Raw genomic sequence first — 15,920 nt, forward strand, 5'->3', positions numbered from 1 at the left:
TGTCCAGTGAATGAAAAACTTGAGTCAAATCAGAGGTTACTCAAACATATCTATGGAATTTCCTATCCAGCTCAGATTTCTACCAGGGCTTTTTTGTAGCAGGAACTTCTTTGCATATTAGGCCACACCTTCCTGATATAGCCAGTCCTCCTGAAGCTTACAGTAAGCCCTGTACTAACAGCCCTGTACGCTGTTGGAGGATTGGCTACATCAGGGGTGTGTGGCCTAATATGCAAAGGAATTCCTGCTACAAAAAAAGCCCTTCTAAGAACTAATCCAGTAGTGGAATAGTCCTTGCTTTAAAATACAGCCAGATGGTATAAGCTTTGCATGCATAAAATTACTTATAGCTTTTGGGTTAGATTACTACTTTGGATATGAATTCTGTTCATGCATATAGGCAAGGATGTCCAAAGACGCCTGGATTTTGCATGGGGAGCCAAAACAACGAAACACAGAAGGCAGACAAGTCCATTGAAATAAAGGGACAACCCCACCCCACCCCCAATTGGGAATGAGGGTAATGAAGAAAGGGGGAAAAATAAACCTTGAGGGGCTCAAAAGCTTAAACTCACTTTCACAGCTGAATCCTAGATCCACTTCTTCATGTTGCCACAATCCTACTCTTAAAATACATGGCTGTAATCTGTTATGAAGGGATTGCAACCAATTGACAACATAGCAGGGCAAACATGCCCCAGCTGCCTTGCACACAATGCTGCTGTAACTATGTCAGTGCAAGCCACTCGGAGTGCTAGTGCAGCTGTTTGTATCTATAAGATCAGAGTGCCAGAATCACTGCATGGAAGCTATTTCTGGCCATGCCACATTCTTAAAATGGCGCGCAGAGAAGAAGCAGAGTGGATAAGATGCTGATGGCATGATAACAAGTGCCCAATTCATTCATATTCCTGAATTTCTGCATCTACATCTCTGTATAGATAGTGGCAGTATATCAAAGTATAACTTGAGTTGCCGGCTAAACATGTCTCAGAATCCTTTTGAACTATCATTTATGTTTTCATCATGCACTGCTTCTGAGCCGCTTGTGGTTTGGTCGAATATAGTGGACTTCTTCATGCAGAAACAATGGCAGAGTTCATCTCTGATCAGTATGACTCAACGGGTATCAATGGAGCCACTCCAAGACTGAGCATGCCACAGAGTAATCTTATTTCCCTCTAACTCCAATTAAGATTTAAATTAGCAGCACCGGGTTTTTCCAGCTTGCTCTCAGGTCAGTGAACTGAAGTTTCAGAGAACTGTGATAAACAAAAGCCTTTCAACAGGCACAGAACATATGTTTTTTTTAGTTCAGTTATTTGCTAATTTAGTGCTGAGCTCCATGGAAATGGGGTATTCTAGCAATGCATAGATGTATACTTAGACAATATCCTTGCATGATCATCTGTTTACATCAAAATGCTGTTAAGCGACTGCATCCATTTTCTTTTCAGTAGCCACAGCTTTGAACCATTGGATAGTCAGGGGAAATAATATTTTTTTTTTTGGGGGGGGGTTAATACTGGGGTGAGCAATTATAGTTTAGTATATAGTAAACTATAGTATAGAGAGTACTGCGTTCTATAGTATAGAGAGTCTATAGTATAGAGAGTACTGTGTTCTGGCTCCCAAAATCTGCTCGTAATCCCCGGGCCAAAGGAGGCCCTGTTGAAGTCAACCAGGGACAGGGTCTTCTCAATAACAGCCCCTTGCTGGTGGAACCAGTTATCGGAGGAGGTCAGGGCCCTGCGGGATATTGGACAATTCTGCAGGGCCTGTAAGACAGCCCTCTTCCGGTTGGCCTATAACTGACCGGCACCAAAACCACCAAAACTACCAAAATACTGAAGGACGTTGATAGATAGCGTAGTGCTGGATTGATGTACTGATTTTAATGTATTTTAATGTTTTAATCTCTTAATTATATAAATTGTTATTGTATTTAAAATTTGAATTTTATTGTTAGAATCCCTGTGTTGTAAGCCGCTCTGAGCCCGCTTTGGTGGGGTAGGGCGGGATATAAATCAAATAAAACAAAACAAAACAAAATAGTTAACATTTCCCAACAATACGGCTTGGCTCAGTTGCGTGGTCATCTCCTTTGAGAGTGTCTTTAGTGCAGTTGCATCTTCTTTATTCCTGCACTCTCTGGTCATGTTCTCTGCATTAAGTTGGTTAATATTTTAGAATTTTTTATATTTCTGTTTGTAAAAACCTCAAGGCAGGTGATTTTGATTAAGAGTCTATACCTGGACCGGCAAAACTTAGCTTCAGATCCACACTTGCTGGGTGCCACAATGCCTTTGTTATGAAGATAAAATGGAAGAGTGATGAGCTGTGTTCAGCTCCTTAAAGAAACAATTAAAAAGTGGCATACAGCTGTTTACAGCTGTGAGCTGATAGCTAAATGAAGCCTTCAAGTTCAGAGGCAATGCAGCTCTAAGCCCGGTAAGGTGGAAGAAAATACCATGGAATAAACATTTTAATCTTCACCTGCTTTCAAGCTTTCAGAGGTATTTAGCTAGCTACCATTATAAACAAATTGTAAGTAGATGGACTTTGGTATACTGCAGCGTGGTATTTCTTGATCTTTTGCTTACTTTCAGACATATGGTTCTTTGACAAAGACCATACTTCATCAATGATTCCATTATTGAATTTTAGTGGGTGCTTTCCCCCAAGATGATCACACAGAATAATCCATTCTGACCTGGGTTTGGTTCCTCAATTACTACTGACAGCTCAAGATATTTTGCTGCCAGAGACAAAGCACAAATTGTTGCCACCCATCTTCTTTATCCCTTTCCTCTGTATGGTTTCCATATGACCATTAGGGGGAATTGCACAGGGGACTACCTTTACGAATGTGATCCTTAACCCTGTATATAACCTATTGATGGTCATTTCTAGCTTCTCTCAGATTGCAGATTCCAGGGCTTTTTCAGGTTGGGAAAGTAATAGCAAGTTGAAAGTCTGTTAGCCCATGTGCCATAATCTTGATGAAAATTAGGCCCCCACATACCTGGGAATTAAGTGCTTAACAAAAGTCTTTGTGCTGGACCCAGAAAAGATGCAAGGACATGCATAGAATTTAGTGGTGAACCTAGGAGAGTCCAAATGAGGGGCTAAGTCTCTTTCTTCCTTCCCCTGCCACAAAGCAGCAGGCTTGAGGGGGTAGGTCCCCCCCTCTCTCCCCCTGCAAGTTAGAGGGAATAGGCAAAACATAAGCAGCATCACGCTAACTAGGCACTTGGAAAGACGAGAGTTCAGGAGCAACTCAGAGCTTTGTTCAGCCTTTGGTAACTAGCTCAGAGACACTGCCGACTGCTGTTGCTGGCACCAAGAAATGGAAAGATAAAAAATCTCTAGCAAAAATTCACCCAGCAGGTAGCTTTTGTTTTGTCCACACCCCAAAAACAACACCAGGAGAAACAGGAACAAGAAAACGAGGAACAAGAAGATATCATGTAGCTCCTTAAAAGCTACTGTGGGGTCATCCAAATTTCTCCTTCTAGATAGCTCTTAGAAGCCAAGGAGACAAGCAACACGTGGGCTGCTTACAGATGGGCAGGTTGAGGCGCCCCAGAGGTGCTTCAGAAGCTGACTAGAAAAACCTGTCCAAATGAGCACATCTGCCAAGCCCCACCCGGGAGGTTCCAAACCCTTGGGCTGGTGGGGGGAACCTCCCCCACATGTTGCTGGTGTGACATCATTGCAACAGTGCACAGCAGCCGCTTTAGGTGATTCCAAGGGAACTCTATGGCTTTCCTGGACACTAGCAATTTGGGAGGGAAAACTCTATGGTACAATAGGTGCCATAGAGTTTTTCCCTCCCAAATGGCTAGAGCATCCGGGGAAACCATAGAGGTTTCCTGGAAATGCCTACAGCAGCCGCGTGCAGCATCGCCAGTGCGATAATGTCACTTCTGGGTGACGTCATTGCATTGCATGAGAGAGAAAGTCCCCCGCTCCTGGACACAGGGGACTTGGCAACCCTACTGCCACCTGCCCCCATCTCATACTCAACCCATCCTCCATCATCCTCAGAGCAGCTCAAAAAGCTACTACTTTAGAAGTGGTAGAAAATTTCTGAGTCACACACCAGTTGCCTCTTTAGCGTCTGGACACAGAAGCAAGCAAGCGAGGTGCCTTGACAGTGTGAACCTTCCAAGCTGCCACAAGCAGCTTCTAGCCTGAACCAAGCTATAGGGGATGGTGTGCAACAGCCATCAGTTTGTGCAAAGTTGCCCCACTGATGGGATGAAGACAGCTTGTGGGGGAGCATGTGGACGGTTTAGGACACTTCTTTCTGAGCTGGCCTGATTTGGGACACCTCCCATACACCCCAAACTGCCTATCTGTTAGCAGCCATGGTGAAGCAAGCCCAGAAGAGGGACTGATAGGCCCAGCACCTAGCAAGAAGCAACACAACAGATCACAATCTTACTGCTGTTTACCCAGAAAAGTTACAGTGCAGTTCTAAAGAGACTTACACTGTTCTAAGCTCATTGATGTCAGTGGACTTAGGACGGTGTAACTCTGCATAGAATTTCAGTGTTACCAACTTGAGATACATTATAGTTACAAATTGAGACCAATTTGAGGTCCCCAAACTAGATGGCTAGGATACATTGCATCCAGATATACATGGCATTACCTAGTTTATATTCCATGTTATTGCACAGGACGGAGTGGTGGTGGTGGAGTTCCACTTGCATTAAATACTTGGAGAAGGCCTTACTTTCTTTTTAGGCCACAAACCACTGTAACCAAGTCTCCCATGTCTAATAACAAAAATTAGAATGTTACTTTGAATTGACTGATTTTTTTTTAATTGTGGTTCTCCCCTCCCCCCCCCTCTTTTTTGGCATGCTTCCCTTATAACAAACATTTTTAAAGGCACTTTATTGCTTGAGGGTTAAATGACACCCTTTCCTTTCAAGATGATACGTTCCTAACACATTTCCTTGAAGAGCTGGAAATGGTGCAAAAATCTGGGAAGATAATTCTTAGTAAAGCCTTAGAATCAATGTATTTGACTCTTGATGTTTAAATAAAATGCACCGGGGGAGGGGGGGGTGCCTTACCAACCTAGAGGGTTTTTTTAAGGGTTTCCACTTAAAGGTTTGTGCAGAGCTACAGTACTTATACATTTTCAAAATGTGTTTTAAGCAATAAGTTGTACAACATTTTTAGAACATGTGTTAAGCTATTTCTCTAAGAATGAAGCTCTTAACAAAACATAAGCACTCTGCATGAGATCTTAGCAGCAAAGTGCTTAAAAGATAAAGTAAGAATTGGTACCATGGGAAGAACACCAGCTGTAGTGCACACAGGTCCATTATGAGAAGTATGGTAGTGGGTAGGGAGAAAATGATTTAATCAGGAGTAAAACCAATTTTATTATAAGGGCACGCAGGGGGTGTGGCACCATAGTGAGAGGGACATTTCAAAATATCTGACAGATTTCAACAATGTGAAACCCACCCTGTTCTTTAAAGTGACAGCAAACCCCACCAGGTCTTTCTTTTTGATGCTATTGTGAGCAGATATCTGTGTAAAAACTGGCCTTCTAAAACGCTGTCTGTCTATTTCAGCGGTGTGTGGGGGAAAATAAAAGACTGTTGAAATACAATCAATCAAATTTGATCGTGGCGTTTTAAGAAAAGTCGCTTCTAATTCATTTTCAAGAGTGAATTGTTTTTGTGACGGTGAGAATGCTTCCCCCCCCCCATGTGTGCGTGTGTGTGTGGCAAAAAAGGGAAACTGGTGCAAGTATGCTTTTTACTCACAACTGCAACCTTTTATTAGAAATTAAGAGAAAGGCAGTAATACAAAAAAAGGAATTACAGTCACTATATCATGTAATGCTTGGATACTTTGTACCTAACTTTATTTTCCTCTTTGATAGCTCTCTTCAAAAAGAAATACATATTAGAAGAGTGTTAATTATAGTATGTAGTTTACTTTGTCATTACATTTTTTTCAGGTAAACATATTGCAAGGATTAGCACTAGCATGGACTAGGCAAAATAAACATGAGGCAAAAGTACTTCAGTTGGATTGGAGACTTTTCCCTTTGAGTTTTGTGTTTAATATATTTCTGAAGTGATACCTTCCATTTAGGAATTAAATCTGGTTTTTTGGAACAGGTGATTCTGCAGAAAGTGAGACTTCTTTCCCATTCTGGAGCGACAGGCATTTTCACTTTCTTAGTTTTGTTAAATCTGTGATTCTGTAGTTTATCATAGCCTACTAATAATAATGCCAGATGTTTCTAATGATTCAAAGAAAAGCAACGTAATAATCACCCAATCTTTTTATTAGAATTTTTTTTTTGCATTCTTCCTCCTTTTATATTTAAATTTCCTAGCTCAGTCAAGCTTGAGGGGGGGGATCAATTTTGCAAACACTTATGGTTTGTCTTTAGTGTGTTCATTTTTAGTGTGTTCATCATTTTTAACAGCTTTGCATAGCCTAGGTAGGCCAACAGGGGTCTGTCTAATATTGTTGCTGGGCAAATTTTCCTCTCAGAGTTGAAAACCAAATAAAATATTTTTGAAGCAGTAAGGAGGAATTAATATCCCCCCCCCATCCCCCACAGTACTGAATTGCTCACTGACGTTACATTCAGGCAAAAAAACCAGAAAAGTGTTGCCCATTATTTCTTGTACACAGGAAGGCTAGCACATGTAAAGCAATAACTCATTTTGTATTGGCATGTTTAGCATATGTCTCATGTTGGCTCAGCGAGGCCTTTAGGCCCATCCCTTGAGCTGGTCATCATTGGCAACTCTTAGCCCTAGGCCTCGAAACAAAATAGCTTTGAATAATGTCGAGCAGTGATGCTAATTTTTTTCTACTGATGCATTATGGGAATAAATGTATCTGACATTCTGTGTCAATGCTACTGTCTCTTTGTGCCTCTTGCTTTTTGGTTAGCTGCATTCCTACAGATGGTATTCCATTGAAAATGTTCTCTTCCTACAGAAAAAAAAGGGGGAAAAAAGGGGGGGGGGGAACCCATGCACAGCACCAAACCTCTAGGTGCAGAAGGCTGTTAACGGTTGCTGATGATAGTAGGCAAACATTAACATAATAATTAGTGTCTTGTAATTGTTTCATTAAAACCAGTTGTTCCATTTCTCCTCGTGTTTTCCCAGAAGAGAAGCTGAATTTGGACGACAGCCAGTGGGAGGACATCTACGTTGTCACTGGAGCACTCAAGATGTTTTTCAGAAAGCTGCCTGAACCACTGTTCCCACACTGCTTCTTTGAGCAGTTTGTGAAAGCAATAAGTAAGTACATCACATACAGTACCAGTTAATTAAATAGCCTTTGTGCTTTAAAAAAAAAAATCCCCCAAATTGTAGAGAATACACCCCAAATGTACCTGCTCCTGCCTTTTAACTTTCCTTTCTTATTTCCATTTCTTTCATTTTTGTCTGTTAAATTTTTCTATTGTAGAAGAACTAAGTACACCGGAAAAAATAATACTGCATTTGTATTGTATCCAAATTAGATACATCGTGCTCATCATTTGTGCACCCCAAACATAATACTATTAGGCATGATTAATATTTATAAGCCTTGTGTATACAGGGGAGGGCAGTCTAAAAGTTTAATTTATAAAATAAATAAATAATATAGAGGACTGTGTGTTTATGTTTTAAAGGAGGGATGAAAATTGAAATTGCGTGTGTGATATTACTACAGTGCAGGAAACGTAGGTTTACTGCAATCCTAAATTCAGATTTTTTTTTCTATCCCAATAATGTAATGCATATGTGTTTATAACAGCTTGGGATGCCAACTTTTCAGCCAGGCACCGCAGCTATGCATTTAACATTGGCTTGATCTGAAGACAATAGCAGATGTTAACATTCAGGCTTTGAAAAACTTGATCTGCTATGCTTATTTTTGTGAATCAAACTATTTATAAAAGGCAGAAGATCAAGCCAGGTTGTTTTCTTCTGATCAGCTTTCACACACACTGCGGAATGACAAACAGCAGTACAACTTTCAGGACAAATGCCTTGCTTCTAAGAGATCTTTTGCTCAGTTGTGACAATTGGGGGTGGGGACACTTTTACCAGCAAAGAGGCTGATTTTACTTCTACTTTTTCATAGAAAAAAACTTTAAAAAATGAAAACTTGCAAGCCTAGCAGGAGCTTAATTAAAGTCCAATAGAGAAAAATCTCCAGGAAAAACAATAAAGCACTTAGGGATCTGTTCTCCGATTGATGCGCATGCATTATTGCCATTACCGTTAATGAGAGTTGTTTGCGCGTGCACATCAGTCAGAGAAGATAGAAACCTTAATGTGCTGTTTAATTTGATTTTATGTTCATAAAAGTCTTTAGGTTTAAGGAAAGCTCTTCATGGCTAGCATCTCATATAACAAAGTTCAATATATCTTGCAAAATTCTTCCCTTTCCTTCTTGCCTGCTTAGAAATACCCCATGGTGGTTTAAGCGTGCAACACAATGCAAACATGCTGAGGAATTCGTCTCCTTTGGAGGCACAATCCATAGTCCCCACTCCCACCTTCTCCCTTTTTTGTCATAAAGACAAACAGGACAAAGAAAGAACAGTGCCTTTTGGGATTCATCTCACACTTCAAAATTCATGTAATTATCTAACAGAAAAGCAATACAGCACAAACAATTCCTTAGAGTTCTGGCTGCAGCTTTTGTGCTGCACCTGAAATGAGGAGATATTCATTTGAAGCTCTCTTGCTCTAACATATACTTCAGGTGGTTCCCCATGTACCTGTTATGTCTGCTTGGAGTGCTGACTTTTCGGTCCTTCAAGGGGATACAGTTGGTTCAAGGGGCACCGCAAGACATTCCTTTTCCTTCACGTTCTTTGTAGGCATCTCAGCACTCAAATGTTTAATGCACTCTCTGCCTTTAATCTCTTTCTGATGTTTAGACAATCTCTGTATAACATTGCTCTTTGGGGGTTAAATCCATCACTCTCCCTTATTACACAGTCTCTTACTTCCAATCAGTCCTTGGATTGTACTTTCAGAAAAAAAAATTAAACTAAAAAACACTATCATTATTCTACTGTCTCTTCCTTCATGGGGGAATTCTATCTTGGGACATGAAGGATTTTCAGATGACTGAGTAGATTATTTTTAATGCACTCTTCATTGGCAAGGTAGAGGTAACAAGCAATAAACAAGTGGTTTTGATTTGGGAACGATAGGGGGTAGAGGGTGGCTCATTCAAGCGTTCATATTTAAGTATGACAAATAAATGTCCGTTTCTGCTCAGTGAACTATTTTTAATTCTTGCTACAGTTCTGAAAGCCATTATAAACATTGACAGGCTAATGAGCAGTCACTTATGGGGTTTAGAAGATTGTTACATAGAAGGGAAATTAGTTGTCCAGGTTTTTTTTTTAAAATGTGTTATTCTTAAAAAAAAAAAAAAAAAGTAGCCTGCTGGTTACTTTGTACAACATTAAGGTGATGTAGGGATGCCAATTTCTAGGTGGGACCTGGGGATTCCCAGGTCATCTCCAAACTATAGGAATCAATCCCCCTGGAGAAAATGGATGCTTTGGAGAATGGACTCCTTGGCATTGTACCTAGTAATGTCCCTGTCATTCTCTGGCACCACCCCCAAATCTCCAGGAGTTTTTGGATCTGGATCTGGCAGCCGTACCCCCCCCCTTCCCCTACTGCTGGCCAGGGGGGACCCGGCAACCCTAAGGTGATGTTTAGTTGCTCTACTTAGATATTTCATTTATCAGAATGGAACAGTAATAACTTGTACATTGGTTTAAACTTGACATATAGATATGTGAAGTGTCCCTTGTTGTGATACCCAGAAAAGATAAGAAGATAATGACCCAACTCTGATCCTATTGATATCTTTTATTGATTTCAGTTCATTCCTAATAGTTACAAAACTCATTATCTTCTAGTCATCGTTGTGTATAAATAATTAAGCAGATTTGACACAGCCCAATTTCTGTCATACTTAACAGTGTGAGTTGTAACCCAAGAACTTAACACTTGCTGAAATTATGAACAGTGGACACTTTTCATGAATGCTTTCGACAGTGCTGAAAAATGCCACTGCATTAAAGGGGACTTTGCCCACTGAAAGTAAGAGTAGAACTTCCTGAAATATGCACTGTTTGCCATCATGAACATTAGCCAAATATGATTGGGTACATATCAGTTGCAGTGAGATAGCCCCCAGACACCACTCATGACAAAAATATTCAAATTCTTCAAGCTTCTACCATGCCATTGTTCTCCTGATCTGTTGCATTTTTTGCTCTTAATTAAAATATTTTCTTTTTTAAATTAACACATTCTGGATATGGGATGGACAGGTGTGGTGTAGTGATTAGAGTGTCAGATTAGGATCTCTGACACCCTACCTCTCAGGATTGTTATGAGGATAAAATGAAGGCAGGAGAGTAATTTAAGTGACTCGGATCCCTATCAGGGAGAAAGGTGGGGTATAAATGAAGTAAGTAAATACTTAGTTCCAAGGATTAAGAAAAACGGAGCAAATCAGCAGTAGATCTGGAAAACAATGACAGTGAAAAGCTGAATACTTTCAGCAATAGGGTATTTTATTGGAAATGTTTCAGTATTTCCACTGCATTTTAGCACTGATGCAGCCCTGGTTGTACTATGGCTTCTTTGGACACCATTTCAGTAACATTTGAAAGTAATGGATTAAGTGGGTAAGCTGATAAACATACTGATTTCACATACACGGTCTTACAGGGTAGAGCAATGGTGGCACGGCAAGCGCTGCTGTCAGCCCATTCAAGAGACCATTTTCATTCAACGGTTACAGAAATGACACAGAAGACAGCCAGGCAGAGGCAGCTACCGGGAGTAATTTATGAAACATAAACATCAAGTAATGTATTAATCATGAAACATGGGAAGAACACATGGTTCTATGAGGCAGTTACCCTTGATCATATCATTCAGCACTGATAGTGAACGGTATCTTTTACATTAACGTTTCCTATTAATTTCAGGACCTCTTTACACTGTAGTTATTTAAATTCAAGTCTGTTACTTTTCCTGACCTAGTGTCTAATCTCTGTGTTGAAAGGGGGGGTGGGAATGTATTTTGTAATGTTTGAAGAGCAGTGCAACTGACTTCGTTACTGATACAAGGAACACCATTATAATCACTATGGGATGTTCAGATATCTGTTCTACTGAACTGGGCCATTCCTAATACTGAGTAGCCATATATCCATCCCCCATTGAGACAGATGGAGTCTCTCAAGCCTAAACAGGGCCAGCAGTTGGTGTGAAATGTCTGAGTGGCAGATCCTATGGCCCCCCCATGGCCTCCACACACTCACCCAGCCAGTTGGTCAACTTTCTCCTCACCATGTTGACCCTTGCTGGGTGGAGGACCCCGTGCCAAGAGTGTCACTCAAGCCAGTTAGACCAAAAGATGGTTGCATCCTGGAGCTCCTTTTTTCAAAATTAGCAGGTCCACCTCAGACTGGTTCACTAAGTCAATACCAATGCAAGTCCCCAAGTCATTTTCACCAGATTAAATCTCTAGCGCACTTGGATGATGGTAATGATCCAAACAGCTTCATACTGTGGGTAGGAGGGCATCCCATCTCACACCTCACTTGCCAATCCAAGTAGCTTGCACCCTATCTTGAAGTCCCTGATGCAGCTTGATGAGATGGTGTAAAAGCTTGCCCAGTGCACAGTGCTGTGCCCACAGATCCAAACGGACTTCGGCTGTCCCCCTGAAACTGAATGAGTGAGTGTCAAATATCAGCAGCCAGTTCTGGACAAATGTACATCAGATACACCTCACATTGCCATCTCCCAATGGCCAAGTTGCTCGAAGGCCACAAGCCCAGTTTAGCAACAATGGTTGCTGTCCTGATTCAGAATGAATGGGACTCAGAATCTCTGAGTGGAAGGCCCAACACTGCCACGTCAGTCTGCAGGCATCCAGCAAAATTGTACTTTGTAAGGAAGGAGTTGTCCTTGTAGATGAATATGGGACCAGACTTCTGTGGGTGTGAGTCTTGCTAAAGAAAGAAATGGTGGCCGCATGCCACATGGTTCTTGGTGCTAGGCCTTGTCCAAGCAAGTGGGAGATGTAGCCAAGAACCATCTCTGGCTGGACAGGACAGGCTTCAGACCCCCAACAGCAGTGGAGAAGGCAAAAAAAGATGAGACAGCTGCTACATATGAGCATAAGGTAGATGGGGCCAGTGAGTGAAAAATGCCTTTCATTATGGTGGATTCTCAAGTCCCCAGAGGCCCTTGGGAAATGGGTCTGAGTAATGGTTGGTCTCCAGTGCCAGGCTGCAGAACCTCTCCTCCTGGAGGTGAGACAAGGCCCCAGCAGAGAGTTTGTTCTGGTCATCCCCTGAAGGCCTCCTCTCAGTGCAACCCCACCCAGTTCCTCCGCCTCCGCCCAAACAGGATACATAATAACAATGGGGACTGCTGGTAAGTATTGCTCACACCTTAATCTTCCAATACTGATTAATAGCCTGTCCCTTCTACACATCCTCTCCACCCAGCCACTTCTATTTTTAATAGCCTGTCCCTTCTACACATCCTCTCCACCCAGCCACTTCTATTTTTTCTCCCTCATTGGACCCACCCTGTCTCTCAAAGTCTTTGTCTATCTTAGGAGGTTTCTTCCTGAGTGTCAACCCAAACCAGTACCAAACCATCCTAGCCCATCATTCTAGTGAATACCTTGAGATCACAATCTATTTTTCTAACTGAAAACCTATTCAAAAGAGCCATTAAGGACTCCTTAGTAACTAAAGGGTTCCCCACCCTTCAGGACTCTATATAAGATGGGCTAGAAATCCATTTCAGTGTGCATTCTGTAGGGCGCCATTTGAAGTTTGTGCCCCCCCCCCCCCGTTACTCCTGTAATTGAGTCTATTGGGCTTGCTATGCTGGTCATGCTTGTCCCTCTCTCCAACTTTCCTGCTGAAAAGGACGTCTCCTCTTCTGGATCAGGTGACTATTACCCTTCTCAACAATCCCTAAAGTCTCTATCGATAACCTCTATCATTCCTAGCTTCTTGATTGCCTGTATTGTGTATTTGTGTGTGCGAATCTATTTTATTACATATTTTGAGTAAACACTATAAAATATACTTGCCTGGAGTATTCTTGCTGAAAACCCAAACTCCGTATAATTGAAGTAAAGATCCTTTGCTCCTCATTCGCTCTACCAAGTCTCTTAGTTAATTTCCCCATTAAAAATAAGAGACTCAAAAGCCTTTCCGATAACAGGTAGTCATGACAGGCAGGGCACTCTGTGTGAGCTTGGAATGCTCTACAGCAGATGACTCTGCACCACATCACCATATATGAATAACCAAGGGCATGAAGATGGAAGTATTACAATGGGTGTTGGTGCGCCAGTTGGTGGCCTGCACAGTGAACTGGGCTGGGAATAGAATGAGACCTCACCTTCCTAGAATTGTTTCCTATTCTTGGGACAGCAGTTATATGGGGGAAGGAGTTCTGGAATAAGAAGGTCAGGTTTTGGTGTGATGACCAGGCAAGTGATGAATAAGGCAAGTGATGAATAAGTCTGAATTCACCTGGTGTTTTCTTCAGGAAGACCTTCAAGCTGAGCAATGGAGGGGCTGCAAAAGGACTGGCAATGCTCCCAGCAGTATGCTCCTTTTGTATTAGGCAGTCATTACTCCAGGATTCTCCCAGGTGGATTTGAGGTCAGTTGCATCAGTCACAATCTGCTCACCACTGAAACAAATTAGGAAACTGAAGGTGAAGCCCTCCCTGAGGTAAGCAGCTGCAGGCTGGCAAGAATAAGGAGTCTAGAAATGACAGAAGGGCATGCAGTTTGACTGGAGTGGTGGCTAAGGTCAGCTCACTTCTGAGTTGGGGTGGCAGAAGCTGAGACACCACTGGACTCCTCCCAGCCTTCCATATAGCCAGCTTTAAGAGGGGATTGGATAAAAATATGGCACAGAGGTCTATCAATGGCTATTAGCCACAGTGTGTGTGTATATATATGTGTGTGTGTGTGTGTGTGTGTGTGTGTGTATACACACACACATATATTGGCCACTGTGTGACACAGAGTGTTGGACTGGATGGGCCGTTGGCCTGATGCAACATGGCTTCTCTTATGTTCTTATGTTCCATGAGGTGCCATTGGAGTAGGGTTCCAAGTCTGACTCAGAAAATATCTAGGGACTTTGGGGATGGAGCCAGGAGCAAGGATGTGATATCACTTTTGTGATGTCACATCCTATGATGTCACTTTCAGGTCATCCGTCAACTGATGCCACTTCTAGCACACTGCACCAAAAACCCACCCCTTCCTGTGATGTCACTTTCAGGGTAGTCCCCCAAACCTGCAACTTTCTCTGAAGTCATGGATGGGGATGTAGAGTTGCCAACTCCAGATTTGACGGTGGAGGATAGGGACCTCAGTGGGATACAACATCATAGTCTTCACCCTCCAAAGCATCCATTTTCTCAATCCATACTGACTTCACCCTCCAAAGCATCCATACTGACTTTTGTATTCTGGAGATGAGCTGTAATTCCAGGAGATCCCAGGTCCCACCAGGAGGCTGGCATCACTAATGCATCATGCCAGCTACTACCTCAGAAAGCACCTCCAAAAGTTGACCCAGACAGATAAGTCACAGCCATGCACCTTCTATCTGAATACAGACACAAATTTTCTTACGTCTTGTGGTTTGGCAACATGTACCTGAGACTAATAACTATGAACCTATCACTTTATTATATTTGTTAACATTTTCCCAAAATAAATACCTGAGATTGTTAATCCCCACCTCATGCCAATAGCTTCCTTGTTGTTAACACTTCTTTTCAATATTCATCATTTATTGAGATTAGTATATATAACAGATCCATAGTAATAATAAGTATTTAACAATTAAACAAACAAAAATTGCATCGTTCATAATTATCCACTCATCCAACACCCTGTGACCCATCACCCTTGTTGCCCATACTTATCTATCACTGCCTATTGTATGCCTAATACTTGATATAGCTCTCTGGACCACCTTGGCCCCCACAGCCTAGAGGGAACTATGTTCAAGATCACATCCCGGACCCTGTAAATTATTGACAGCCGCCAAAAATGGTGCCCAAATGTCCTCGAATTGTTGTTGTTGCATCATTCGTCGGTAGACCAGCCTTTCATCCACCGCCAATCGCAGCATGTCCTCTAACCATTGCGCTACGGTTCCTGAAAAATCTGTTCTCTATCTGCCAGGACAGGGGTGGCGAAACTGCAGCTTGGGAACCACACGTGGCTCTTTCATACATATTGTGTGGCTCTTGAAGCTCCCACCATCCCACTGACCAGCTTGGAGAAGGCATTGGTCTCTTTAAATCACTTCTCAAGCCAAGCCAGCCAGTGGCTTGGAGAATGCATTTAAAGTTGCTTTCTTTACATCTATCTCTCCCCATCTATTTCCCATCCTTCCTTCCTTCCTTCCTTCCTTCCTTCCTTCCTTCCTTCCTTCCTTCCTTCCTTCCTTCCTTCCTTCCTTCCTTCCTTCCTTCCTTCCTTCCTTCCTTCCCTGCCTTCGGCTCTCAAACCTCTTACATTTATGTCTTGCTACTCTCAAACATCTGATGTCTATTCTATGCATCCCTTACATTAAATATGTTTGGCCACCCCTGTGCCAGGATATACCACATGCCAGCAATGATTTGCCCTTTCTCATGCACTGCAGCCTTTTTATTTCCCCATGCTTCTCCCCCACCACCATCGTGCACACATACACTCCCACCCACTGTTATTAGACATTGCTATTAGAATATAAGATACAATGTAACATTTCTATTACAACATTTGATTTTATATTATAACATTATAACAACTTTCCATCCCTTACTTCCAACACT

The 15,920-nt window shown here is 42.0% G+C and overlaps 1 protein-coding gene across 1 annotated transcript in view; it reads left to right on the forward strand.

Annotated features, from left to right (window-relative positions):
* ARHGAP15 (Rho GTPase activating protein 15) overlaps positions 1-15,920 on the forward strand; it is an 884,620-nt gene that overhangs the window by 748,574 nt on the left and 120,126 nt on the right. Inside the window, 1 exon segment of the mRNA XM_060257451.1 lies at positions 7,167-7,301. Within this exon segment, the coding sequence (XP_060113434.1) occupies positions 7,167-7,301 (135 nt within the window).

The sequence above is a fragment of the Heteronotia binoei genome, chromosome 16 (assembly GCF_032191835.1).
Source record: "Heteronotia binoei isolate CCM8104 ecotype False Entrance Well chromosome 16, APGP_CSIRO_Hbin_v1, whole genome shotgun sequence".
Classification (NCBI taxonomy): Eukaryota; Metazoa; Chordata; class Lepidosauria; order Squamata; family Gekkonidae; genus Heteronotia; species Heteronotia binoei.